The sequence below is a fragment of the Callithrix jacchus genome, chromosome 12 (assembly GCF_049354715.1).
Source record: "Callithrix jacchus isolate 240 chromosome 12, calJac240_pri, whole genome shotgun sequence".
NCBI classification, from domain to species: Eukaryota; Metazoa; Chordata; class Mammalia; order Primates; family Cebidae; genus Callithrix; species Callithrix jacchus.
Window position 1 is genome coordinate 30,485,564 of NC_133513.1, and position 27,922 is coordinate 30,513,485.

General features: G+C 54.5%; 1 protein-coding gene across 9 annotated transcripts; it reads left to right on the forward strand.

Moving 5' to 3' along the window:
• Positions 1 to 1,131: 1,131 nt before the first annotated feature.
• SETD1A (SET domain containing 1A, histone lysine methyltransferase) lies at positions 1,132 to 27,855 on the forward strand. 9 transcript variants are annotated; one of them, XM_017978873.4, is made up of 19 exons: positions 1,132 to 1,795; positions 2,547 to 2,711; positions 2,931 to 3,026; positions 5,088 to 5,358; positions 7,509 to 7,630; positions 7,867 to 8,096; positions 8,382 to 9,228; positions 9,367 to 10,152; positions 10,644 to 10,820; positions 11,262 to 11,349; positions 12,770 to 12,927; positions 13,066 to 13,153; positions 14,805 to 15,152; positions 23,066 to 24,118; positions 24,361 to 24,533; positions 24,646 to 24,756; positions 24,964 to 25,083; positions 26,815 to 26,952; positions 27,041 to 27,855. In XM_017978873.4, the coding sequence occupies exons 2-19, from the start codon at positions 2,562 to 2,564 to the stop codon at positions 27,212 to 27,214; spliced, it is 5,130 nt and encodes a 1,709-aa protein (XP_017834362.3). In that variant the 5' UTR covers positions 1,132 to 1,795; positions 2,547 to 2,561; the 3' UTR covers positions 27,215 to 27,855. The 9 variants fall into 9 exon arrangements, with proteins under 9 accessions (XP_017834362.3, XP_035123341.2, XP_035123340.2 ...); XM_035267450.3 differs by having other exon boundaries at positions 1,132 to 1,756; XM_035267449.3 differs by having other exon boundaries at positions 1,767 to 1,811.
• The last annotated feature ends 67 nt before the right edge of the window (positions 27,856 to 27,922 follow it).

Below are 27,922 nucleotides of genomic sequence, written 5' to 3' on the forward strand. Positions count from 1 at the left end.
CGCCACGTTGGCCAGGCTGGTTTTGAACTCCTGACCTCAGTAACCTCAGCAATACATCCCAATGTATTGGAATTACAGGCTTGAGTCAACGCCCCTGGACTGAACTTGGACTATCTTTACCCCTCACATAGGAATCTATCTCTCTTGAGAAAAAGAACCAGTGCCTTTAAACTAGAACAGAAAGGAATCTGATCTCAACACCTATGCGTCCACATGAATTATTTTTTTCAGCCTTATTTCCCTCAAAATTTTGGAGTCCTAATCTTTTATCTTGTGGTGTGAGACCTTGGATACGTCTCTTTTCACCTTTTGCTATTACTTAAAATGGTGAATCTGCATAAGCCCAGCTCTAAGGGCCTTTTCTGCACTGTTCGGATGTCTACAAATTGACATGCAAGTTTAGAGGAAGACTCTGACAGAGAGGTCAATGATTTGCCCAAGGTCATATAGTGAGGGCCTAATGTACACATACATGGAGCCTGGGGCATCCCCAGCTCAGTAAGAGGGGCCTCCTGAGAGTGCCTGCGTCCACCCAGGATAAAAAGGATGCCCAGCCTTAAGGCGACCTCAGCCCAAGTTCCAGGTGTAGGCCTGGGCCGGTGCTGCCCTCGTGCGGAGGGATCCCGTGAGCTTAGGATGCCATAGCCGAAGAAGCGGGCACTGGGACCATGACGTAAAGAGGAATCACCAGCCCAGTCCCGTTCCTCTAGTACCTCGTTTATTACTTATTACAAGGCCCATTTAAGGGCACTTAAACCCACTAGGCTTATCAGAAAACCTCGAGGCAGTCCCTAGATTTAACCACTAATGGGTTGAGTACGGCAAAGCGGGGCACCTTCTACAGGCCTCAGTCTCCCCCATCTGGGAAATGGGCATCCTAAGCAGCCAGAGGCCCAAGCGGGATAACGGGAAGGAAAGGCTCCCGGCATTTATGTGCGAGGCCGGGTAAACCGCCTGAGTCACCGCTCGCCGTGGTGTTTTTCCACCTCCCGGCCGCCCCTCCCACCCGGGTGGGTCCTAGTGGGCCCTCCCGGAGGCTCCCCCTCACCCTGGGTTGCGCACGCCCTGGCCACGCCCCTTGCCTCGGCTCCGCCCACAGCAGAATCCGCAGATTCGCCAGACCGAATCCTCAGAATTCCTTGGGTCCCTCTGTGGTCGGCTGAAAATTCTTTTCGGACTCTGAGAGGCGTTCTGGGCTGGAAGCATTTTCCCCAGGGTCTGAAGCGAGCTATCCTCTCACTTGGGCCAGTAAGAAAAATCCAGAAAAAGTTGACTCTGCCAGCAGGGATTGGCTAAACGGCCGTTATTTTCTTGACTCCATCAAGGTGGATGAAGGGGAGGCTACGGCTGAGGCTGGGAACGGTGGCGAATCTGCAGCCTCTTAGACCTTTGGCTGTGCAAGGAAGGGACAGGGAAGAAGAGCAAATCGGCGCGCATCCTGTCTACCGATTCGCCCCGCCCGCCCGGCGAATCTGCGTCTACCGAACGCGGCACTGAAGCTTCCCCAGTACTGGCTGGCCTCCTCCCCTTCGCCCCGCCTCTTTTCCTCAGGGACTAGTCGCAGCGTTCGTCGCCGCCGATTCATCAAGCACCCCAGGCCGCAGCATCTGGATCGTTGTGGCGAAGCCCACTCTCCGGGGGATGCGGCCAATTTCCAGGCTCCCTGGGCCGCAAATCCCGAGCCATCTAGGGCGCCGGCCGAGACGAGGCCGCTATCCCCGGCCCCGTGGGTCTCCCAGAAGCGCCCGTGGCGAAAGTGCGAATGCAGACTTTGTGCCCGCTGGGCCTCGCGCAGGTGGCGGTGGTGTTTGGTGCGCGCGCCGGGGAGGTGGTGGTGGGGGGGCGCCGCCGCCGCCACCGCTGCGGGGCCGGGTCTCGCGCTGCCGCTGCCACCGCCTCGCGCCGCTGAGGTGCCGCGCGGGGTGGGGGGAGGGGGAGCCGCTCGCCGGGAGCGGGTGAGTGGGGCCGCGCGGCGCGCGTGCGCGGAGATCTGCTGGGGGGGTGCAGAACGCGCCGGGGCGGGAGAAGAGGGCAGCAGCGCGCGTTCCCTCCACCCCCTGCCTGGATTCGGGGCCGAAGCCGGGTCTCGGGCTCGGTCTCGCGGTGTTTCCAACGCCCCGAAGAGGTGCCACCTTTCGGCTGGCGGATCGGGGCGCGGGGACGCGAGCCGGGTGTGTGGGAGCCGTGGCCGGGCTCGGCCCGGGCCGCTGGCCGGTGAGGAGGCGGGAGGGGGCGGGGCCTGCAGGGGGCGGGGGAAGGGTCTTGCGCCGAGGCCAAGTGGGGCGCGCGCTAGGGAGAGCGGGAAGGTAAGGGGGCTCGAGACGGGCCTGGGTGCCTGACGGTGGAGTTGGGAGGTGGAGAGAGGCCGGGTTGTTGTGGTCGAGACAGAGGGTACTTAGGGCAGAATCTAGGGGAGCCCCGGGTCAGAGTGAGGGTTGAAAACTTGAGTGATGAGGGAACCTGGAATTGGGGCTAGCCAATCAGGAACCGCAGAGGAGTCAGGCCCAAGTCCTGACCCTTCCTGCATATCCCCCTTTCCCTAACAGTGTAAATGAGCAAAGATGGATCAGGAAGGTGGGGGAGATGGGCAGAAGGCCCCGAGCTTCCAGTGGCGGAACTACAAGCTCATCGTGGATCCTGCCTTGGACCCTGCTCTGCGCAGGCCTTCTCAGAAGGTGTACCGCTATGATGGAGTCCACTTCAGTGTCAACGTGAGTGCCTGGGCCTTTCCTTGCCATCCGGAGAGCTCCAGGCACCCCTGTCCTCTGTGACTCTGTTCAGGACCTAGAACTCCTGTACCAGTAGCCTGCCCTCTTGAAAGTGGGCAGTTGAACCCAGCTCTTTTGATGTGTGGGTCCAGATGGGCTTCTTAGACTTCCCCAGCCTGGATTCACCCTAAGCTCTCTTACTGTTCCTGCTTTCCTTCCTAGGACTCAAAGTATATACCAGTCGAAGACCTCCAAGACCCCCGTTGCCATGTCAGGTCCAAAAACAGAGACTTTTCCCTCCCAGTCCCTAAGTTTAAGGTAGGTGTCTGCTGGGCTCCTGGTGTGGTAATCCTAGGAGGGTGTGGAGGATGCGTCTTGGCACTGTAGCTGAATAAAAAGGTTTCCAGTGAAAGGGTCCCAGTCAGATTTAGCAAACTCTGAGACTCAGTTGTTCTGGATAGGAGGTACACTTTGTTTTCTAGAAAGGTACAGGTCAGGTGTCCTAAGTGTATCCCTGGTGGCTAGAGTGTTGACTTGTGGAACGATGAGGTAAAGACTGTTTAGCTGCTATACCTATTACTGTGTATTCCTGGATGGTGCATAGCACAGCAATGGGATCTCCCTGTTCCTTGACAGTCAAGGGGAATGACAAGGCCACTGCCTACCTGGATTGCACTGTTCCCCACCTCTCATTTGGTGATGTCATTTCCATCTTGTTTCTTTGGAGGACTCCCATTCCCTACTCTAGGCAGGATACTCAACAGGCCTTGAACTGGGCCTGGGGCAGTGATGGTTCTTCGTTTCCCTCTCTGATTCTTTATTTCATTCTTCATTTCTAAATGAATTGTCTATGAGGTCCCCTCAGTATTCTTTTTCTTCTTTTTTTTGCTTTGTAAACTTTTCCTGGACAATCTCTTTCACGCCCACAGCTTCAACTATTACCTAAATGTTCATGACTTCCAAATATCTGTTTCCAGCCAACATCTCCTGGCTTATATGCCTGGTAGGGGGACAGTTTCATTTGGAGTCCCCACAGACATCTCAGACTTAAGAGATTTGAAACAAATTATCTACCCCCTTAACCTTGCTCTTTCATTTTCCATCTGCTCATACATGGCGGTCCCATCGACTCAGCTGCACAGCCTAGCAGCCTATGATTCTCTCCTTTTCTCTCACAGTCGGTCACCAATTCCTGCTGGCTCTTTTTTTTTTCTTTTTATTCTTCATCTTTCTATTCTCACTGCTGCTTAATGGAGACCTTGGTATTCATTTTACCTGGTCTCCTTGCCTTCATTCTTGCCCCTGTTTCTGCTTCGCCCTGCTGTCATTTGTCTCTTTGACTTTACTACTTTTCTATTTTCCTTTTGTTGCCAAGTTCATGTTTTGGGGCATTGGCACATAGGCACAAGTTCATGTTTTGGGGCATTGGCACAAGGCACTTATCCTCTGCCTTGACAGCACACTCCTGTGTTACATCCACACCATATGCTTTGCAGTTTTTCAAAAACACCAAGTTGTTCTTATACTTGGGGTCCTTGTCATTTGATGAACCCCTGTTAATAACCAAATCTCAGTAAAAATGACACCATTTTTATGTATCCTCCCTAATTCTACTCCGTACGAAGGTTTTCTTCTCTGGGCTCCAGAACCCGCCGTCTCCACCTCCGCTGCCACCGTGTTATGTGTTTGTGTGTGTATGTCTTGCTACTTTTCTGTATGGGACTCTCTTCCTTTCCATCTCTGTATTTCTGGTGCCTTGTTTATGGTAGTGTAAAGGCTGAGCTAGGAAATCATCGCCCTGCAGCTTGTTCTCTCCACATATGTTTATTTCTCAGTTTGTACATTTCTTTTTTTTTTTATTGAGATGGAGTCTTGCTCTGTCGCTCAGGCTGCAGGGCAGTGGTGTGATCTCAGCTCAGTGCAACCTCCGCCTCCCGGGTTCAAGCGATTCTCCTGCCTCAGCCTCCCAAATAGCTGGTTTCAGGTGCCCACCACCATGCCCAGCTAATTTTATTTTATTTTTTGTATTTTTACAAAATACAAAAGGGTTTTACCATGTTGGACAGGCTGGTCTTGAACTCCTCACCTCTTGTGATCCACCCACCTCAGCCTCCCAAAGTGTTGGGATTACAGGCATGAGTCATTGCGCCCGGCGCAGTTTGTACATTTCTGTTTCTGGTTCTTGCCATTATTCTATGGTGAGAAGAATTCAGGGAAAAAGGGTCAAGTCTGACGCATCCCTTATTGTGGCCCTCTTCCCTTGCCCCTCAGTTTCCCGGACCTCTCTCTTGACTTCATGGAGCTTGCTAAAGTTTCCCAAAGGGCAAAGGAACAGTGGTCACTGTTGAGACCCCAGACCAACTCCTGTTCTTTCCCCAGCTGGACGAGTTCTATATTGGACAGATTCCACTGAAGGAAGTGACTTTTGCAAGGCTGAATGACAACGTGCGGGAGACCTTCCTGAAGGATATGTGCCGTAAGTACGGTGAGGTGGAAGAGGTAGAGATCCTCCTTCACCCCCGTACGCGCAAGCACCTGGGCCTGGCCCGTGTGCTATTCACCAGCACTCGGGGCGCCAAGGAAACGGTCAAAAACCTCCACCTTACCTCCGTCATGGGCAACATCATCCATGCCCAGCTTGACATCAAAGGTGAGGACTCCTCCACCTGCCACTCAGGTTTGGCCTGTAACAGAGTACATGCAAATGCAGCCAGGGTCATGATCTGAAACTAGTGGGGCCAGGCATGTTTCTGAAATCAGATCTGATTTTAGAGTGGAATTACGGTACATGGATTTGTATGTGTGTGGTGTCTTCAGCAAGGTTGGGCAGTACACCATAATCAACCACATAACTGTAGCAGTAAAAAAAACCATATAAAGGGTTGTACTAGGTTGGACGGATAGATTATAGCCCAGGTCATGTTGATTGGTTGGGTGGTTGGTTTTTGAGACAGGATCCTGCTCTGTCACCCAGGCTGTAATGCAGTGGTATGATCTTGGCTCACTGCAGCCTCCAACTCCTGGGCTCAGCCACCCCAGCCTCCTGAGTAGCTGGGATTACAGGCATGGACCACTACTCCTAGCTAATGTTTTTTTGATTCTTTGCAGAGATGAAGTCTCACTACACTGCCCAGCCTGTTTGTTTTTAATTTTAATTTTTATTTATTTATTTTTTTTGAGACAATCTCGCTCTGTTGCTCAGGCTGGAGTGTAGTGGCATGATCTCGGCTCACTGCAACCTCCACCTCCAGGGTTCAAGCAATTCTCCTGCCTCAGCCTCCTGAGTACCTGGGATAACAGCTGTGCACCACCACACCTGGCTAATTTTTGTATTTTTAATAGAGATGGAGTTTCACCCTGTTAGCCAGGTTGGTCTTGAACTCCTGACCTCAAGTGATCCATCACCTCTGCCTCCCAAAGTGCTGGGATTACTGGCGTGAGCCATTGTGCTGACCTGTTTTTTTTTTTTTTTTGAGACGGTCTTGTTACCCAGGCTGGAGTGCAATGGCGCGATCTCGGCTCACCGCAACCTCTGCCTCCTGGGTTCAGGCAATTCTCCTGCCTCAGCCTCCTGAGTAGCTGGGATTACAGGCATGCACCACCATGCCTGGCCAATTTTTTGTATTTTTTTAGTAGAGACGGGGTTTCACCATGTTGACCAGGATGGTCTCGAGCTCTTGACCTCGTGATCCACCCGCCTCGGCCTCCCAAAGTGCTGGGATTACAGGCTTGAGCCACCATGCCTGGCCTGTGCTGACCTGTTTTTAATTTTTCTATATGTCCTGCTATAACCTGTATAGGTTTTGATGCCAGATTCTCAGAAATACTGGATTTTCTGGGGGTTTTTTGGTTTGGAAATTTGAGATAGAGTAAGAGAACTGTGAACGCAAGTGAGGTGGTATGGGCTTCTGTATTGAGTGGTGGGGAGTGGTGGGGTCCTTGGTGAGCTGCAGATTGCAGCATGGTATGGAGGAGGCAGCTGTTGGTCACTGGTCATTTCGCAATTGGGAATGAGTTTTAACATTCCTGAATTTGATTTGTAAAAGTCAGGGCTGGGGCTCGGTGGCACACGCCTGTAATCCCAAAACTTTAGGAGGCCAGGGTGGGCAGATCACCTGAGAACAGGAGTTCAAGACCAGCCTGGCCAACATGACGAAACCCCATCTCTATTAAAATTGCAAAAATTAGCCAGACATGGTGGTTCACGCCTAAATAATTCAGCTACTCTGAGTCATGAGAATCACTTGAACCTGGGAGGTGGAGCTTGTATCATGCCACTACACTCAAGCCACAAATCTGGGTTTTTGTGTGAAATCTCATGATTTTTAGATATTACTGTTTCCTTCCCACAAGGTGTTTCTGAGGTGTTCATCCCACTGCACCTGCAGGCTCAGTTAGGCCCTGGCTGCTGTTCTGCAGGCTTTAGTTTACAGAATAAAGAGCATGGGGCGATCAAGTCTCTGGGTTTGAATTCCAGCTCTTCCACACCAATTCTGTGACTGTGTTTGTGTAGGTCACTATAGAACAGTAGTACTGATGCTTCCCTTCTGGTGATCCAACATGATAAAATAGGTAGAAGTATTTTTCGTAAATCCTGAAGTGTCGTAAAAATACGTTGTTTGTGGTAGTTCAGAGGTAGACGGTTCCAAAGGTAGAGTTACGGTAGGAGAACTAAAATCCTGAAACCCAGACTCCAAGAACTAGTAGGAAACTTGAGGCCTGAGAAAGAAGCAGGAATACCAGATCAGGAAAGAATTAGTTTCTCCATCTGACAATTGGTTCCCATTTCCCTCCCTCCAGGACAACAACGAATGAAATACTATGAACTAATTGTCAATGGCTCCTACACCCCTCAGACTGTGCCCACTGGGGGCAAGGCCCTGAGTGAGAAGTTCCAAGGCTCGGGTGCAGCCACTGAGACGGTGAGAAGCTTGTGGCTGCCACAGCCCAAGACATGTGGGCATGGCACCCAGGCGCCCGGAGCAGGAGCAGTCTTTGGGAGGTTTTGGGCTTCCCTGTTAAATATAAGAAGAGCCAAGCAAAGCTGCTGAGATGCTTTCAAAAGACAGGGAACTAGGATTTCTGATTTGGGGAAGGGCAGGTTTTCAAGTGGTGTTTGAGCCCATTCCTCTCTCCTTGCCCTGCTCTGTCCCTCCAGGCTGAATCCCGCCGCCGCCCTTCCTCTGACACGGCCGCCTACCCACCAGGAAGTGCTGCAGTGGGCACTCCTGGCAATGGCACCCCCTGCTCCCAGGACACAAGCTTCTCCAGCAGCCGCCAAGATACTCCATCTTCCTTTGGCCAGTTCACCCCTCAGTCCTCCCAAGGCACCCCCTACACGTCTCGGGGCAGCACCCCCTACTCTCAGGACTCCGCCTACTCAAGCAGGTACAGAGCAGACCCCATCTGGGGCCCTGCCCACAGAGTCTGGGAGCTGCCACTGGGAAGAAGAAACCCAGAGTCTCTCCAAGAGGGAGTTGGAAATAATTTGTTCTAGTTTCTCTGTGGAATCAGTCAACAAATTGCTGTCCTCGGGGAACACACTAGATAGGAACCCAACATGTAGCTCTTCTTTGGAGGGAAGCATAGAGGGGCTTTGGGCCCTGGGACCCAGGATGCTCTGGTTTGGTCATGGAGAGCTGAGCCCAGCTAACTCCCCCGCTTCTTCTCCAGCACCACTTCAACCTCCTTCAAGCCCCGGCGGTCAGAGAACAGCTACCAAGATGCCTTTTCCCGCCGCCACTTCTCTGCATCTTCTGCCTCCACCACCGCCTCCACAGCCATCGCCGCCACCACGGCAGCCACCGCCGCAGCCTCCTCTTCCTCCTCATTGTCCTCGTCCTCCTCATCGTCCTCTTCCTCCTCGTCCTCTCAGTTTCGTAGCTCTGACTCAAACTACCCAGCGTATTATGAAAGCTGGAATCGCTACCAGCGTCATACTTCCTACCCACCCCGCCGAGCCACGCGGGAGGATCCCCCTGGAGCCCCTTTTGCTGAAAATACAGCCGAGCGCTTCCCACCTTCCTATACCTCTTATCTGCCCCCGGAGCCCAGCCGGCCTGCTGACCAGGACTACCGGCCTCCTGCCTCAGAGGCTCCACCCCCGGAGCCTCCAGAACCTGGTGGAGGCGGAGATGGAGGAGCACCCAGCCCTGAACGAGAAGAAGCTCGGACTTCCCCCCGCCCAGCCTCACCTGCTCGCTCTGGCTCCCCAGCCCCGGAGACCACCAATGAGAGCGTGCCCTTCGCCCAGCACAGCAGCCTAGATTCCCGCATCGAGATGCTGCTGAAGGAGCAGCGCTCCAAGTTTTCTTTCCTGGCTTCTGACACAGAGGAGGAGGAAGAGAACAGTAGCGTGGGCCCTGGGGCCAGAGAGGCAGGGAGCGAGGTGCCTTCTGGGTCAGGGCATGGACCCTGCACGCCCCCTCCAGCCCCAGCTAATTTTGAAGATGTGGCACCTACAGGGAGTGGGGAGCCAGGGGCCACCCGGGAGTCTCCCAAGACCAACGGACAGAACCAGGTGATGGTGGGGTCAGCCAGAGGAGGCACCTGGGCTCTGGGAGGCAGGGTTGGGCCTAAGGGAAAGGGAAGGGAACGAGATGGGAAAGTAGGGTTGGGATGGGCAGAAGCCTTCTGTGACCCTCCTCTGCCCTCACAGGCTTCTCCATGCTCTTCTGGAGACGACATGGAGATCTCCGATGACGACCGGGGTGGCTCACCCCCTCCGGCCCCGACACCCCCTCAGCAGCCTCCGCCACCTCCCCCTCCCCCACCTCCTCCCCCTCCCTACCTGGCATCCCTTCCCCTTGGTTATCCTCCCCACCAACCTGCCTACCTCCTCCCACCCCGACCTGATGGGCCGCCACCCCCCGAGTACCCGCCACCTCCTCCACCACCTCCTCACATCTATGACTTTGTGAACTCCTTGGAGCTCATGGACCGACTCGGGGCTCAGTGGGGAGGGATGCCCATGTCCTTCCAGATGCAGACCCAGATGTTAACTCGGCTCCATCAGCTGCGGCAGGGCAAGGGATTGATTGCTGCCTCGGCTGGTCCCCCCGGTGGGGCCTTTGGGGAGGCCTTCCTCCCATTCCCACCCCTGCAAGAGGCAGCCTACGGCTTGCCCTATGCTCTGTATGCACAGGGGCAGGAGGGCAGAGGGGCATACTCTCGGGAGGCCTACCACCTGCCCATGCCCATGGCAGCCGAGCCCCTGCCCTCTTCCTCACTCTCGGGAGAGGAGGCCCGATTGCCACCCAGGGAAGAAGCAGAGCTGGCAGAGGGCAAGACCCTCCCAACGGCAGGCACCGTGGGCCGCGTGCTCGCCATGCTGGTCCAGGAGATGAAGAGCATCATGCAGCGAGACCTTAACCGCAAGATGGTGGAGAACGTGGCCTTTGGAGCCTTTGACCAGTGGTGGGAGAGCAAGGAGGAGAAGGCCAAGGTGAGGCCAGCACCTGGGACCGGGGAGCCCTGGGCTCTGCAGGAGGAAGTGGGCCTCTGGCTCCTCCAGGCTGCACAGCTCAGAGGAGACAGGTGATGGAGGCGAGTGGAGAGAGGCCACAGGCCTTCAGGGCCACCCGGGCTGGGCAGGGGAGTTGGGGGGACAGAAAAGCATGGACGGGCCTGGGAGGCAGCATAAGTTTGTCCTTGGCCCCATTGCTTGCTTGTGATGGACAAGGCCCTTAGGTCTCTTTGAGCTTTGGTCTTCCATTATGCCATTTGTGAAGTGGAAATAGTAGCTATTTCTTGAGGCTGGTGGGTGACATGAGCAGACTTTTGAGATAATGCCATGCGGGGGCTGGGACAGGTGTGACCAAGATATGAAGCAGCAAGTAGATGCGTTCTGTATTCCTGGGGTCCGGGAGTAGGTCTCAGGCAGGAGGGAATGCCTGGGTTCTGGGCGCTGGGGCTCAGCCCCACTGCTGCCTGCAGCCATTCCAGAACGCGGCCAAGCAGCAAGCCAAGGAGGAGGATAAAGAGAAGACGAAGCTCAAGGAGCCTGGCCTGCTGTCCCTCGTGGACTGGGCCAAGAGCGGGGGCACCACAGGCATTGAGGCCTTCGCCTTTGGGTCAGGGCTGCGAGGGGCCCTGCGGCTGCCTTCATTCAAGGTACTCAGAACTGCTGTTTTGTGGGGTCGGGTGGAGAAAGGAAGATGGGGCCCCCTCCCTTGGGGTAGGGGTGGTCAGGAACCATGAGTGTTTGTGTTTTTTGTTTCTCTTTTTGAGACAGTCTTGCTCTGTTGTCCAGGCTGGAGTACAGTGGTATGATCTCAGCTTACTGCAACCTCTGCCTTCCAGGTTCAAGCGATTCTCCTGCCTCAGTCTCCCTAGTAGCTGGGGCTACAGGTGCACACCACCACACCCAGCTAATTTTTGTATTTTTAGTAGAGACGGGGTTTCACTATGTTGGCCAGGCTGGTCTCGAACACCTAACCTCAAGTGATCCACCAGCCTAGACCTCCTAAAGTGCTGGGATTACAGGCATGAGCCACCTCACCTGGCCTGAGTGTTTGAGGTCTAAACAGGCTCCATCTTTTCCCCATCCTCTAGGTAAAGCGGAAAGAGCCATCAGAAATTTCCGAGGCCAGTGAGGAAAAGAGGCCACGTCCCTCCACTCCTGCTGAGGAAGATGAAGATGGTGAGCAGGGTCAGGCATAGGGAGAAGGGGTGGGCTATGTGGGTTCTGATGGGAAACCAAGAGGTAGGGATGAAGGGGTCGGGTCATCCTGAGGGCAGAGCCGGATGGAGGTGCAGGGTTAATATGCGGCAGTTCTGAGAGGTGTGGGATGCACCACGGAGGGTTGGTTATCCCCAGATTGTAGTTGCGGGTCTTCCTCTGGTCTGCTGACTTAAGTTTTTTGTATTTTGGGTTTTTCCATCCCTGAAATTCAGTGTCTGGAATCACAGAGTTCTGAGTTAAATGAGCCATTTCCCCAAGTTTCCCACTTGATGCTTATGCTCTCCTACCGTTTTCCTCCCAGTTTGCCAGAATTTGAACCCTTGCTTGTTAGCTACCATGGCCGGGAAACCTCCTATTGAGTCACACTGCTTCCCTGGACAGCCATTGGTCTTCATACTCTTCTTGGGCCAGGCATAACAAGTCAGCTCCCTCTTCCACCCAACCAGAAAATGTCATAAGATCAAATGGGCGGGACATGTTTAAAAATGTGTGGCTGGGCGCAGTGGCTTCCAGAGGCTGAGGAAGGAAGATCACCTGAGGTTAGGAGTTGAAGACCAGCCTGGCCAACATGGCGAAACCCTGTCTCTACTACAGATGCAAAATGTAGCCAGGCATGGTTGTGTGCGTCTATAATCCCAGCTACTTGGGAGGCTGAGGCACAAGAATCACTTAAACCCAGGAGGTGGAGGTTATAGTGAGCCAAGATCATGCCACTGCATTCTAGCCTGGACAATAGCATGAGACTATGTCTCAAAAAAAAAAAAAATGCTGGGCGCAGTGGCTCACACCTGTAATCCCAGCACTTTGGGAGGCCAAGGCGGGCAGATCACAAGGTTGAGATTGAGACCATCCTGGCCAACATGGTAAAACCCTGTCTCTACTAAAAGTATAAAAATTAGCTGGGCATGGTGGTACACACCTGTAGTCCCACCTGTAGACTACAGGTACACACCTGTAGACTGAGGCAGGAGAATCACTTGAACTAGGGAGGCAGAGGTTGCAGTGAGCTGAGATAGTGCCACTGCACTCCAGCCTGGCAACAGAGCAAGACTCCATGTCAAAAAAAAAAAAATTGCATAAAGGCCAGGCATGGTGGCTCACACCTGCAGTCCCAGCACTTCAGGAGGCTGAGGCAGGAGGATAGCTTGAGCCTGGCAGGTGAGCTGACAGAGTAAGACCACATCTCAGAAACAAAAATAAAACTATGAAATGTGAGGTAACTGTGAGGTGTTTGTATTTCTCTGCTGAGCTTCCAAATTCTCATCTGTAAAATGAAGACCATCAGAAGATTGGTAATCGTGTATGTAAAGCCTCTTGCACAGGGCAGGTATCTTCTGGTTGATGGTAAATTTCCCCAACTCTTACTCTGCTGGCCTAGATCCTGAGCGAGAGAAGGAGGCTGGAGAGCCCGGACGTCCGGGGACCAAGCCCCCGAAGCGGGACGAAGACCGAAGCAAGACCCAGGGCAAGCACCGCAAGTCCTTTGCTCTGGACAGTGAAGGGGAGGAAGCGTCCCAGGAGTCCTCCTCGGAGAAGGTAAGGGCCCTGGCACCAACTCCCAGCCAAAGCCTACTTTCCCATAGCCAGCATTTCTGGCTGGAGCCCAGGCAGCTGTGCCTCGTGGAAGACCAGGTGTCTCCTTCCTGTTAGTCCTCATTTGTCCTTTTTCTTAAGGATGAGGAGGAGGATGAGGAAGATGAGGAAGATGAAGATCGAGAGGAAGCTGTGGATACCACAAAGAAGGAGACTAGGGCATCAGATGGTGAGCACAGACAACAGAATCGACTTTGGGCTTGGAGGAGGGGTTCTGCTGCCTGGATAGCTCTTTTCTGAGCCCACATTCTTTCCTGCTGGGCTTGTGGGTCACCTTTGTCCTCTGCGAGAGCATCTGTTTGGACCACATTCTTAGGAACCCTTGGCCCCTTGATAATAATAAGCTCAGTGTTCAAAATGCTTCCTCCTGTTCCTTCTTCTGCTGAGACATAGATGTTCAAAAGCAGAGCCTGGGACAGAACCTTTTTTTTTTCTTGAGATGGAGTTTCGCTCTTGTTACCCAGGCTGGAGTGCAATGGCGTGATCTCGGCTCACCGCAACCTCCGCCTCCTGGGTTCAGGCAATTCTCCTACCTCGGCCTCCTGAGTAGCTGGGATTACAGGCACGCACCATCATGCCCAGCTAATTTTTTGTATTTTTAGTAGAGATGGGGTTTCATCATGTTGACCAGGATGGTCTCGATCTCTTGACCTCGTGATCCACCCGCCTCGGCCTCCCAAAGTGCTGGGATCTTTAGCCACCGCGCCCGGCCCCCCCTTTTTTTTTTTGAGATGGAGTCTCATTCTGTTACCCAGGCTGGAGTGCAGTGACAAAATCTTGGCTCACTGCAACCTCTGTCTCCCGGGTTCCAGCGAGTCTCCTGCTTCAGCCTCTTGCGTAGCTGGGACTACAGGCATGCGCCACCACACCCTAATTTTTCTAATTTTAGTAGAGATGGCGTTTCACCATGCTGGCCAGATTGGTCTCAAACTCCTGATCTCAGGTGATCCACCAGTCTCAGCCTCCCAAAATGCTGGGATTGTAGGTGTGAGCTACTGTGCCCAGCCTCTTGCAGCAGTCTTGACTGATTTCCATCTCTGTTTCCATCCTTCCCCCTCTATTCCAGTTTATTTCCCAAACTGCTTATAAAATCTCTTTCCTAAAAGGCACCCCCGACCCTGTAATTTCCCTTCGTAAGATCCTTCCTGGCAGCCTGTTCTCCGAAGGGTATCTCCCCAGCCTAACACCGTGGGCTGTTTATCTCCTGACCATGCTCTGTTCAGCTCCATCTCACCTTCTTCCAGTCCTCTCCCCAGCTACCACCACATTCTGGTCTAACTTACCTAATTCTATTCCTCAAAAACTGAAATTCTTCAGTTTCTTTGAGTCCTTCCTATACTTGAGCAGTCTCAAAGCTTAGAGCCTGTCATATTTTTTAAGCTTTTCAGCCCAGAATCCTTTTTCACCCAGTCCTTTGTCCAGACTGGGTCCCGAGACCCACTTTGGGAAGCTTCGAGTGCCAGAGCAGCCTGCTTGCCAGTTTTCAAGCCTCCACCTCCTCTTGCTTTGGATATCCCTGTGTAGTCCCCATATCTGTGTGGTAGACTCCTTGTCCTTCTTGAGTTCAGTCTGTCCCCCCGGGATGCCTTCCCTGTGGGCCTCTTCAGGCAGTCTGGGGCTTTGTCCTGCTCCCTGCTCCATCATGTGCTGATGTTTATCCCACAGTGAGCAAATGGTTTGCTTATCCAGCTCCTTGGTCTGTTGGACTTCCCTGCCTCTAGCCCAGAGCCCAGCATGCACAGCAGGGAGTGATTAGGGAACTCGAGGCTGGCCAAGTGAGGTATGCCCACCTCTCCTGACTGCCCCTTCTGGATTTCCAGGTGAGGACGAGGAAAGCGATTCGTCCTCCAAATGTTCTCTGTATGCTGACTCAGATGGCGAAAATGACAGCACGTCGGACTCCGAGAGCAGCAGCTCTTCCAGCTCCTCCTCCTCCTCCTCCTCCTCCTCGTCGTCCTCATCTTCCTCATCCTCTTCATCCTCTGAGTCCTCCTCTGAAGATGAAGAGGAAGAAGAGCGGCCAGCAGCCCTTCCCTCAGCTTCCCCACCCCCCAGAGAAGTCCCAGCACCCCCGCCAGCACCTGTGGAGGTGCCCGCACCAGAGAGGGTTGCAGGCTCCCCAGTCACACCCCTGCCTGAACAGGAGGCATCTCCAGCAAGGCTGGCAGGTAGGTGCCACGAGGCTGTCGGTTGGATCTGTGTGTGGGTTTGTGTATATCAGAGAGGGAGAGAACAGTGGCGCCTGAATTTATTGTGTACAAGTGTGTGACTTTATTAAAACATAAAACGTCACCATCTCCTGTCACTCCCTTCTAGAGACACTGATTTTCTGACACAAACTGCACTTTCTTTTTTTTTTTTTTGAGACGGAGTTTCACTCTTGTTACCCAGGCTGGAGTGCAATGGCTCAATCTCGGCTCACTGCAACCTCCGCCTCCTGGGTTCAAGCAATTCTGCCTCAGCCTCCCGAGTAGCTGGGACTACAGGTGCGCGCCACCATGCCCAGCTAATTTTTGTATTTTTAGTAGAGACAGGGTTTCACTTTGTTGACCAGGATGGTCTCGATCTCTTGACCTCGTGATCCACCGCCTCAGCCTCCCAAAGTGCTGGGATTATAGGCGTAGGCCACCGCGCTTGGCCCTCAAACAGCACTTTCATGGTGGTTAATGAGCCCCAGGCTTAGGTGTTTGGCTACTAGAGTAAAATGGGTTGGTCTTCTCTTAAATAAATTAAGGATAAAATGCCCAATTGAATAAGTTCTTCCTTCTAATTTTTCTTAAGCCCATTCTTCAGTGAGTGTTGTATAAGTGCAGGTGATTAAATGGGCTTAAGAAAAGGTAGAAAACGAGTATTAACATTAACACAGAACTTGGTTCTAGTTGCTTTCCTTTGTGGGTTTGTGCATCTAGTTGTTGTACTCTAGCACATTCGCATAGCTTATCCTGCTGAGGGAACTGCTCTTTCAAGCAGTAGATAATTTTTTTTTTTTTTTTAAAGACAGGGTTTCACCATGTTGGTCAGGCAGGTCTTGAACTCCCAACCTCAGGTGATCTGCCCACCTTGGCCTCCAAAGTGCTTGGATTACAGGCGTGAGCCACTACGCCCGGCCCAAGCAGTAGATAATTTATTGAGTGTTCATTGCAGCCACACAGTAGGTGCAGGGGATGGGATGCTGAGCCTCGCAAGCAGCATTCTTGCTTTCATCATGCTTACAGTCTACAGGGAGAGACAGCTTCACTAAATAAGAAATACATAGGAGGCTGGGCACGGTGGCTCATGCCTGTAATCCCAGCACTTTGGGAGGCTAAGGTGGGTAGATCGCTTGAGCTCATGAATTTGAGACCAGTCTGGGCAACATGGTGAAACCCTGTCTTTACAAAAAAAATGCAAAAATTAGCTAGGTGTGGTGGTATGTGCTTGTGATCCCAGCTGCTGGGAAGGGAGGCTGAGGTGGGAGGATCACTTGAGCCTGGGAGGCAAAGGTTTTAGTGAGCCAAGATCATGCAACTACACTCTAGCCTGGGCAGCAGAGCAAGACCTGGTCTAAAAAAATAAAAGCTAGGAAAACCTGTGGTTATGAACCACGAGAAGCGCCAGGAAGAAGTGCAGGGCAGCCAGCTGGAGCACACCTGCAGGTGGAGGAGGGCTTCCTGCTGAGGCATTGCTGAAGTCTGGGCAAGCAGGCAGCATGGCTGGCTTAGCATGTGCCAAGGCCCTCTGGCAGGGGAAGCAGCAGGTTGGAAGACATGGAAGAAAGCTGACCTTCCAGAGGGCCTGGGGACGCTGGGGTGGCTTAAACGGGAAAGGTGAGTGAGGGCTGGCTCTGCAGACAAATAGGCCAGCCATGTCAGGAATTTGGCCTTTATTTTGATAGTAGAAAGCCATCAGAGGGATGACATGGTCAGATGTGTGTTTCGAAAAGATGCAGTGCTGAGAAAACTTGGAAAGGGGCCACAGCAGATGCAGGGTGCCTCTTAAGTGGCTATTGCAGTATATGAGGCAAATTATGGTGGTAGCTTGGACTAGGTGTTGCAAGGAGGGATCAAATAAGTCAGTATTCAAGATGGTGCTATGAACTTTAGGAGGCCGAGGTGGGTAGATTACTTGAGGTCAGGAGTTCGAGACCAGCCTGGTCAACATGGTAAAATGCCATCTCTACCAAAAAATACAAAAATTAGCCAGGTGTGGTGGTGTGCGCCATAGTCCCAGCTACTTGGGAAGTAGTGGAGGCACAAGAATGGCTTGAACCCAGGCAGCAGAGATTGCACCACTACACTCCAGCCTGGGTGACAGTGAGACTCCATCTCAAAGACAAGATGGGCTATGAAGATGTACGTGGCCTCCCAAGGGTCTCCCACTTGCACACTTTTGAGAATCTGTGGTCTGCGATAGGCAGTGCCCACAGGAAGACCTCCTCACACTGGTATACTCTGCTAAGCTCCAGGCCCCATGAGAGGAGAGTTGAGGCTCTCATTACACTTCAGATGACCTTTCCTGGGCCCATTGGATAACAGAAGGGCCTGTGGGGTCACCGGCAGGTCAGAAGGCATGGATCTTAGTCCTCTTCATTCTCATGAGAGCAGGAAGGAGAGGAGCCTGACTGTAACTGCATTTCAAAAGTCCCATTCTAGCAAGAGGAGAGATTTGGAAGAGGGGAGGAGGACGCAGGGTGACATTGGGGGTTTGAGAGGATGCCAGTGAGATTTAACAGCATGAACCAAAGCTGGGGGTTCTGATGCGGCAGAGGAGTGGAGTGGCAATGGAGTAAGGATTGGAGGGGAATTCAGGAGGCAGGATGACTTGGTTAAACTGCCCCAGGAAAGGAAACTCGGGAAGAAAATCAGGACAAGGAAGAAAACTGATGAGTGTAGTTGGGATTGCATTTGAGATGCCCCGGGGCCTCCCAGTAGAAACAGTGGCAGTTGGATCCATAGATCTGGGGTCTGGAAAGAACGGTAGGCTGGATGTGAGGTCGGTGCTTAGGTCTTGAAAGTGTAGGCCGGGCATGGTGGCTCACACCTATCATCCCAGCACTTTGGGAAGCTGAGGTGGGCAGATTATGAGGTCAAGAGATTGAGACCATCCTGGCCAACATGGTGAAACCTCATCTCTACTAAAAATACAAAAATTGGCTGAGTGTGGTGGCACATGCCTGTAGTCCCAGCAACTTGGGAGGCTGATGCAGAAGAATCACCTGAACCCAGGAGGCAAAGGTTGCAGTGAGCCGAGATCGCGTCACTGCACTCCAGCCTGGCGGCAGATTATCCATCTCAAAAAAAAAAAAAAGTGTAGCAGTGAATTCACTTGTAGACCCAAGTAGGCAAGTGGAGGGAGAGAAGGGGCAGAGCCTTCAGGTCCTGTGAGAGGTTGGAAAGGGGAGACCCAATAAGGCTGAGAAGGGTGACCAGAGGTGGGAAAGAAGCAGGGAGCAGAGAGTGTGAACACTAGAGGATGCTCAGGTTCTGCAAAGGAGGGAGTGGCCTTCTATCACCAGGCCACCGGCAAGGCTGAGATAGGAAGTATCTGTTGGATTTGACAGGCGGTCACTGGTAATCTTATCGATTTCAGTTGAGGGGTTCAGACTAAGGTCAAGTTACAGGGTATAAAGGAATGAGGGGAGGGGAGTTTTCCAGAAGGGTGGGCCACTTTTGCTGAGATAGAAAGGAGAGTTGGGGCTGGGCACAGTGGCTCACACCTGTAATCCCAGCACTTTGGGAGACCGAAGCGGCCAGATCACTTGAGGCCAGGAGTTGAGACCACTCTGGCCAACACAATGAAACCTCATCTCTACTAAAAATACAAAAATTAGCCAAGCAGTGGTGGGTACCTGTAATCCCAGCTGCTTGGGAGGCTAAGGCAGGAGAATCCCCCAAACCTGGGAGGTGGAGGTTTCGATAAGCCAAGATTGTGCCACTGCACTTCAGCCTGGGGTACAGAGCGAGACTTTGTCTCAAAAAAAAAAAAGGAAAAAAGAAAGGAGAGTTGGGGGCTCTAGGCATCGCATGTTGACAATTCATTTTCTCATTGAGTCCCCACAACCTCCCTTTTTTTTTTTGAGACAGAGCCTTGCTCTGTCACCCAGGGTGGAGTGCAGTGGCACGATTTCGGCTTACTGCAACCTCTGCCTTCCAGGCTGAGGCGATTGTCCTGCCTCAGCCTCTAAAGCAGCTGGGACTATAGGCACATGCCACCACACCTAGGGCTAATTTTGTATTTTTTAGTAAAGACAGGGTTTCACCATATTGGTCAGGCTGGTCTTGAACTCCTGACCTCATGATCTGCCCACCTCGGCTTCCCAAAGGGCTGGGATTACAGGCGTGAGCCACTGTGCGCCCGGCCCCTTTTTTTTTTTTTTTTTTTGAGACATTGTTTTATTCTTGTCGCCCAGGCTGGAGTACAGTGGCACAATGGCTTACTGCAACCTCCACCTTCCGGATTCATGCAATTCTTTGCCTCAACTTCCTAAGTAGCTGGGAATACAGGTGCATGCTACCATGCCTGGCTAATTTTTGTGTTTTTAGTAGAGACAGGGTCTCACCATGTTGCCCAGGCTGGTCTCAAACTCCTGATCTCAAGTGATCGGCCCCCCTTGGCCTCCCAAAGAGCTGGGATTACAGGCATGAGCCACCGCGCCTGGGCCACAACCTCTTGTGATTCCTATTTTACAGATAAGGGCTTCAAGGCTTAGTGAGATGCAGAAACAAGCTCAAGGTTACCCAGCTGGAGTTGGAGAGTCAGCAAGAACAGAGGGCAGGGTTGAGGGAGGGGTTAGCTTTTCCAAGTAACCAAGGGGTTAGGCATGTTCCAGCACTGAAGGAAAGAGGGGCCAGGTAGATGTGCCTGGAGAGAGGATCACTCGCGGGCATGGCCTTTCTAGAGAGGTGGAGGAGTAGCCTCCAGATCTGCTGCAGGTATATCCTTCAGTGGGGAGGCAGGGAGATTGGGGTGTTGTGCCTGAGGCCTCTTTTTGCCTTGAGCCTTAAGAGTGTGAGGGGAAGGGTGGAGTAAGAACCTTGGAAAGTGGGGAAGTGAGATGAAAGTTGCTCAAGTCTGGGTGAGGTGGTTCACACATGTAATCCCAGTACTTTGGGAGGCCGAGGCAGGAGGATCTCTTGAGCCCAGAAGTTGGAGACCAGTCTGGCTAACAACAACAAAAAAAGTTGGGCAATGTGATCCCAGCTTCTGGGGAGGCTGAGGTGGGAGGACTGCTTGAGCCTAGGACGTTGAGGAGGCTGCAATAAACAGTGATCGGACCACTGCACTGTAGCCTGGAGACAGAGTGAGCCCCTTGCTTGGGCCTTCCCATGCTGGAAGGCACTGCCAGAGCTGGGGCCTGGGGGTGAGGGGAGAGGTGGCTGCTGGCTGGGTCCACAAGGTGGAGGTGGTGGAACGATGAGGACCTGGGGCTGTGGAAGGTGCTGGGACAGGAGAGGGCAAAGTGTGGGTCCTGGGGTCTGGGCAGGGTGGAGGAGGAAGTTAACTTAGGAGGAGGGTGATGTGCTGGAGGGAAACAGATGGGAAGTTGAAGGTGCAGTGAGGCAGACTGAACAGTGAGGAGTGGTTGAGAGGATGGGGAATCTCCAAGGTGGAGCCATTCTGCAGGTTGACAAGGCCAGGTGTGTGGCAGCTTGAGGGGAGCTGAGAGTGATTGAAGGGAATCACTGGATATGCAAGAATCCAGGTAAACAGGTGTGATCTCGAAGTCCCCTGGGGAGGTAGAAGAGGAGAGGAAGATGCAGGTGGCCCCTTGGTGTCTGGATAGTGAGAGGACACGACAAGGGAGTCTGAGTTACCAAGGACAAAGGAGCTGTGGCTCTGGGCAAGGGGGCCGTAATGAAGGCTCACTGAGTTTCTCTCTTCTCCCTTCCTCCCTCCCTCCCTCTCTTCCCTCCATTCCCTTCCTTTTCCTTCTTATTCTTTTTCTTCCCTTTCTTTCTTCAGAATCTAGCTCTGTCACCCAGGCTGGAGTACAGTGGCTCAATCTCAGCTCACTGCAACCTCCACCTCCTGGGTTCAAACCATTCTCCCGCCTCAGCCTCCTGAGGACTATAGGCACTCGCCACCATGCCCAGCTAATTTTTGTATTTTTAGTAGAGATAGCGTTTTACCATGTTGGCCAGGATGGTCTTAATCTCTTGACCTTGTGATCTACCTACTTCAGACTCCCAAAGTGCTGGGATTACAGGCATGAACCACCGTGCCCGGCTGGCTCACTGAGTTTCTAGTAACTGGAACCAGTTTCAGTGACCACCATCTTAGTGATGCCATCTGGGGATGTTAGTGATGGCCCTGGGGATGGGTAGGTTATACAGTAGGAACTGGCTTCTGGGGCCTCACCCCATGGACCTGAGCATGGCAGGAGAACAGTTCTCAGAGAAAGACCGTGGAAGTCATATTGAGTGGGCAGATGCCCCCAAAAGTTGTCTCCTAAATGAAAAGGGTGGGCAGGTTTCCTTTGGGACAGTTGCAGAGGGAAGTGTATGTGCAACAGCTGCACTGGGAGGGGACTGGTCTCCTTTGGGGCAGGCTTCCCAAGGACATGTGGGCTGGATTGCAAGGTGATATGTGGGGGGCACTGCCCCAGCATGGTAGGGAGGAAGATGAGAGGAGGCCCGGGTGTATTTGGGTCCTTGCTAGCTTCCTGGAGTGGGTTGCTGCCACAGACTGAGACCCCAGCGGGTGTTCAGAGCCTAAGGAGCCGCTGAGGGCCTGGCTCAGGTCGCCAGGGTGGGGAGTGCAGTGGACTCAGGCGGATTGCTGCCCCTAGGGCCAGACCTGGTGCCAGCGGCCCTGTTGGCACTGAGTGGGGGAGCCAGCTGTAAAGCCACTGAGTCTGGGCTACAGTTCACAGCATAAGCTAAACTCACATGGCCTGGGGGCAGAGCTCCTTCTGTCATCTGGTAACTGTAACCTCATCTTAGTGCCTCAGATTCCCTGTCTGTAAGATAGGAACCTTTGACAGGCACAGTGGCTCACACCTGTAATCCCAACACTTTGGGAGGCAGAGGCAGGTGGATCATGAGGTCAAGAGATGGAGGTCATCCTAGCCAACATGGTGAAACCGTCTCTACTAAAAATGCAAATATTAGCCGGGTGTGGTGGCTGTGCCTGTAGTCCCAGCTACTCAGGAGGCTGAGGCAGGAGAATTGCTTGAACCTGGGAGGCAGAGATTGCAGTGAGCCAAGATTACACCATTGCACTCCAGCCTGGGCCACAGAGCAAGACTCCATCTTAAAAAAAAAAAAAGATAAGAACCTCTTTGGGCTCTTGTGAGAATTACATGAGTTACTCTACGTAAGAGGTGTGATTGCTGTTAGGCACAAAAATCCATTGGGCTGACTCTGAAAGGCTCATTCAGGCTTTCCCAGGGATGGGGGTCCAGGGAGGATGGACTCCCTGTCCTGGGGGTGGCTGGGGAGGCAGTACCCCCAGCTCAGAGCCAGTGTGTCCCCTCCCCAGCCACCTGCATCCTGTGATCTCTGCTCCAGCCTCGATTCTCTAGCAGGACTGTCTCCTGCCCCTCCCCACAGGGCAGGTCCCAGTTCTGTAGGGGAGGGGGAGGAAGGCAAGTTACATAAAATATTTTAATACAAAGATGCTGCTTTTTAGGTTGTGTTGTGTTCACTTTGCTAAACTGAGAATGTTGTTTATGGTGGAGATAATGGATATTTTAGCTGAAATGTGACTGACTGGATCCTTGGCATGGGACATGGCTGGGGACTGGGTGCAGGGCTCTTCTGCCAGTTTGGGTAGGAAAGTGGAGTCCATGGCTTGTGTTGTGTTGGCATCCCCCATTGGGCTGTGGCTCCAGAAGACATAGAAGGTGTCTGTCTGCTCCAAGCATCCCCTTCGCGTGTCGTGGTGGGAATGAGCTGGTGGGAAACCCCCTCCCATCAAGGGAGTCCATCTGGCCAAGATGGAATGCTGAGCACCATCCATTGGGCTGAGGCCGTGGTGTCTGTGTACCCCTCGAAGTTCCTGGGCAGAAGCCAGGGAGAACGCACAGCCTGTGGTCATGGGTGGCCAGGGCAGCTGAGCCTAGATCTCCCTGACCTCCCTTTCCTGTGTGCTTCCTTCCCAGGCCCTGCTGAGGAGCAGCCCCCCAGTGTGCCCCCGCCTCCCCTAGAGCCACCTGCTGGGCCCCTAGCCCCTGCCCCACGCACTGAGGAGCGCCCCTCTTCTCCCATTCCCCTTCTGCCCCCACCTAAGAAACGCCGGAAAACTGTCTCCTTCTCTGCCACCGAGGTGATGCCAGCTCCAGAGCCCCCTGTAGCCACGCTGCCGCAGGCCAAGTCTCCCGGCCCAGTCTCTCGCAAGGCCCCCCGGGGCATGGAGCGGACCATCCGCAATCTGCCCCTGGACCACGCGTCTCTGGTTAAGAGTTGGCCTGAGGAGGTGTCTCGTGGAGGCCGGAGCCGGGCTGGAGGCCGAGGCCGCACCACTGAGGAAGAAGAGGCTGAGCCAGGGACAGAGGTAGACCTGGCAGTACTGGCTGACCTGGCCCTGACTCCCTCCCGGCGTGGGCTGCCTGCCCTGCCTGCCGTTGATGACTCGGAGGCCACAGAGACGTTGGACGAGGCTGAGCGCCCCGGGCCCCTGCTCAGCCACATCCTCCTGGAGCACAACTATGCCCTGGCTGTCAAACCCACGCCCCCAGCACCAGCTCCACGGCCCCCGGAGCCAGTGCCCGCACCCGCCGCCCTCTTCAGTTCCCCAGCCGATGAGGTCCTGGAGGCCCCTGAGGTGGTGGTGGCTGAGGCGGAGGAGCCCAAGCCCCAGCAACTGCAGCAGCAGCGGGAGGAGGGCGAGGAGGAGGAGGAAGAGGAGGAGGAGGGAGAAGATGAGGAGGAGTCCTCCGAGAGCAGCAGCAGCAGCGACGGGGAGGGCGCCCTCCGGAGGCGCAGCCTCCGCTCCCACACCCGGCGCCACCGCCCTCCACCTCTGCCCCCGCCACCACCACCCCGCGCCTACGAACCTCGCAGCGAGTTTGAACAGATGACCATCCTGTATGACATTTGGAACTCGGGCCTGGACTCAGAGGACATGAGCTACCTGCGGCTTACGTACGAGCGGCTGCTGCAGCAGACAAGCGGGGCTGACTGGCTCAATGACACCCACTGGGTCCATCACACGAATATCCTGAGCATGGGCGCCAGGGCGGGTGGCCTTCCTTGGGCCTTGTGGGCATGGGTCCTTCTCCGACCCCTCCTGGTGCCTCTTTTCTGCCTCCCAGAGCATTTCTGGCAGGAACCATGGGGCTGGAGCTTCCTCCCCTCTCCCTCACCTGGGTGTGCTCAACGGTGTGGGCCCCACCTCTCCTCAGGCTGGGATGCTTGTGGCCAGAGAGGAGACAGTCTCTTCCTTAACACCTCGCACTCACCAACCTAACCACCCCAAAACGCAAGCGGCGGCCCCAGGACGGGCCCCGGGAGCACCAGACAGGCTCAGCCCGCAGCGAAGGCTACTACCCCATCAGCAAGAAGGAGAAGGACAAGTACCTGGACGTGTGCCCAGTCTCGGCCCGGCAGCTGGAGGGCGTGGACACTCAGGTGGGCCCAACCTTGCCCCAGCCCCACCATCACGTGCTGCATCCTCCTCCAGCGCTTCTCCCACCACTCAGCCTCCCTGCCCTGCTCACCTCCTCCCTGGCTGTTCTCACAGGGGACGAACCGCGTGCTGTCCGAGCGCCGATCTGAGCAGCGGAGGCTGCTGAGCGCCATCGGTACCTCTGCCATCATGGACAGTGACCTGCTAAAGCTCAACCAGCTCAAGGTGAGGCCCAGTGGCAGTAGGGGCGGGTTGCAGTAGGACAGGAAGGGGCAGAGGCCAGGGGACTGCTCAGCAGGCTTGTGTGGTCCCTGTGGGTGCTGAGGGGGTAGTGAGCGGCCAGAACACTCTCTGCCTGGGAGTTCTGTGGGAAGAGAAAGGGGCTGAGGTGTAGGAGGTGTCCGGCAGTTGAGTCTCCTTTCTGTCCCCCAGTTCCGGAAGAAGAAGCTCCGATTTGGCAGGAGCCGCATCCACGAGTGGGGTCTGTTTGCCATGGAACCCATTGCTGCTGATGAGATGGTCATCGAATACGTGGGTCAGAACATCCGTCAGGTGAGGCTGAACTCCCAGCCCCGCCCCAACTCCTGATGCAGCAAGACAGCACCAGATCGCATACACATGCCATTTGTCCTGGCTAAAGCCTCGCACACCCCCTAGCCCCGAGACCTAACCAGTGAGACCAGCCTCCCTCCGGTGCAGTCAGGAGGTGCCAGTGTTCCAGCACGAGGCACAGCTGATGGCACTTCTCCCTTTCAAGGGCCTGGGAAGGGGGAGGACAGGCATTGAACAAGTATCCACACAAAAGGACAGTGTTCCAGCCTGGGCAACATGGCCAGACCCCATGTCCTCAGAAAATGCAAAAGCTAGCTGGGCGTGATGGTGCATCCCTGTGGTCCCAGCTACCTGGGAGGCTGAGGTGAGGGGATTGCTTGAGCTCAGGAGGTGGAGGCTGCAGTGAGCCAAGATTGCACCACTGCACTCCAGCCTGGGCCACAGGGTGAGACTGTCTCTAGAAAAAACAAATGCCTAAGGGATGGCATTTGGTATTAAAGAGATCTGGGGAAGTGGGGCTATGGGAGCACACACCTGGGGGCCTAAGACCTCCCTGAGACCGTGGTGCTTGAGCAAAGCTGAAAGGAGCTCGCAGGTCCAGGTAAGGGGCGGTGTTCGTGCCTGGGTGCAGGATACCATGTGCACAGGCCTGGAGGCAGGGTTGTCTTGCAAAGGCATGGAGGTCAGCTGGGCTCATAAGAAACCAGGGCCAGTGGCAGTGACGTGTGCCTGGAGGGGAGAGGGAGCCCAGACCGTGTGGGCTTGGGAGCCTTCTGCAGAAGAGCGTCTTTCTGCAGAAGAGGGGCCTGCAGTTAATGAGCTCCCTGTCTAGGCTGACACCAGCATCCAGGCCAAGGCAAGGGTGGCCTGACCCACGCAGTGGCAGCAGAGGTGGTTTTGGGTGCAAGATGGTTGGCAGAGCTCAGCAGTGAGGGTGAGGGGGATCAGAGGCCCTTTCTCAGTGCTGCTGTTAGCTGCTGGGAGTATGGCAGGATGGCCAGTGAGATGGCAGTTAGGAAGAACAGATATGAGGTCAAGATAAGCTCCAGTCTGGACACGTGGGGTTGCAATGCCCCGGGGACATCTAGGGGATGACGCCCAGCCTCCACTGAGGTGGCTTTTGGCTGGAAATGGAAGTTTGGGAGGAGTCCCCTCTACTCAGCTGGCAGCTGAGGCTTTGGAAGGGAGTGAGGTTACCAAGGAGGGCATGCAGAGGCTCCTCACCATCTTCTGGGAAGTTAGAGTCGCTGCTCACACGGAGCTGTGGGCCTGATGTGGGCAGCCTGCCATTTGTATTGGCCCGTAGCAGCCAACAGGTGCCTGTTTTAGAGAGAGGTCCAGGGAGGAGAGATGAGCAGGGTGCTGCCTTCAGTGACATGGCCACTGTAATTTCAGGAGCTGCCCCCGGCCCCAGGCTTGCCCCAGCGGTCCAGGGCCCCACTGTGACCAGGCAGATGCTCAGAGGAGCCAGTGGCTCTCCTGCCTGGTGCAAATTTTCCTGGAGTCCCCTGCGGGTGACTTAGATCAGCCACGAGAGGCTTAGGATGCTTCCCCAAAGAGGGAGGGCTCCTGGAAGCAGAGTCCAGAGAGTCAGTGCCGGGTTAGTGGGAGCTGGAGGCAGAGCTGCAGCTCTAAGCCTGGTGGGCATGGACCTGGGGTGCTGGCTGGCAGGCGTACAAAGGGGCAGGAAATGGGGTGCTCTTCCCTGACCATCGAGTCTCACCCCGGCAGATGGTGGCTGACATGCGGGAGAAGCGCTACGTGCAGGAGGGCATTGGCAGCAGCTACTTGTTCCGGGTGGACCACGACACCATCATCGATGCCACCAAATGCGGCAACCTGGCCAGGTTCATCAACCACTGCTGCACGGTGCGCTGGGGGGCCGGCCAGGGTGGGGGTGGGGTGGGGGAGTCTGGGCGGGGGGGCGGCCGCAGCTCACATGCCCTTCCCTCTGCAGCCCAACTGCTATGCCAAGGTCATCACCATCGAGTCCCAGAAGAAGATCGTGATCTACTCTAAGCAGCCCATCGGCGTGGACGAGGAGATCACCTATGACTACAAGTTCCCGCTGGAGGACAACAAGATCCCGTGTCTGTGTGGCACGGAGAGCTGCCGGGGCTCCCTAAACTGAGGTGGGGCAGGACGGGTGCCCACACCCCTATTTATTCCCCCTGGTGCCCTGAGCTCCCAGCAGCCCCTAGCCTTAGTGGGCTCAGTAAGGCCCACACGCCCCCATCTCCAAGCATGGGGTTGGGGGACCCCGAGCCCAGCAAGGGAGCCTCAGTCCCTGGAGGCAGTTTCTGCCTCTCCTGTCGCCCCTGCCCACCACCCTCTGATTGTTTTTCTTTGCGGAGAAGAAGCTGTAAATGTTTTGTAGCAGCCAGCAGCTGTTTCCTGTGGAAACCTGGGGTGCCGGCCTGTACAGATTCTGTCCTGGGGGGCTGCACAGCCCTCTTGCTTTGTGTTAATGGGGACTTCCTCTTGTGCCCTGCGTGTACCCCTCCCCAGTTTAGGGGTCTCTGGGGCAGTGGCCATGTTCTCCCCCTGGGGGGGCTCTGCACCCCCAGTCCTGGGGACTCCGTGCCTGGAACCCTGCCTCATCTGTTCCTGCCAGACCCTGAGGGTCACCCTCCCACCCTGGTGTCACGCCCTGGCTCAGCCAGGCCAGGATGGCGGGGTGGGCCCCTCCTGCTGGGCTGGACTGTACATATGTTAATAGTGCAAACCCAACGCCACATTTTTATAATTGTGATTAAACTTTATTGTACAAAAGTGCTTGGTTGGTGTCTTTGGGGAGGAGCAAGGGGGGTGGGGGTGGAGGGCATAGAGGGTTGGAAAA

What these genes read in the sequence shown, in the direction of transcription:
- SETD1A (XM_017978873.4), top strand. Translation starts at nt 2,562, where the DNA reads ATGGATCAGGAAGGTGGGGGAGATGGGCAGAAGGCCCCGAGCTTCCAG. An exon ending in TCCCAGTCCCTAAGTTTAAG is followed by an intron (nt 3,027 to 5,087) that starts GTAGGTGTCTGC and finishes TTCTTTCCCCAG; the next exon opens with CTGGACGAGTTCTATATTGG. An exon ending in GGAGACTAGGGCATCAGATG is followed by an intron (nt 13,154 to 14,804) that starts GTGAGCACAGAC and finishes CTGGATTTCCAG; the next exon opens with GTGAGGACGAGGAAAGCGAT.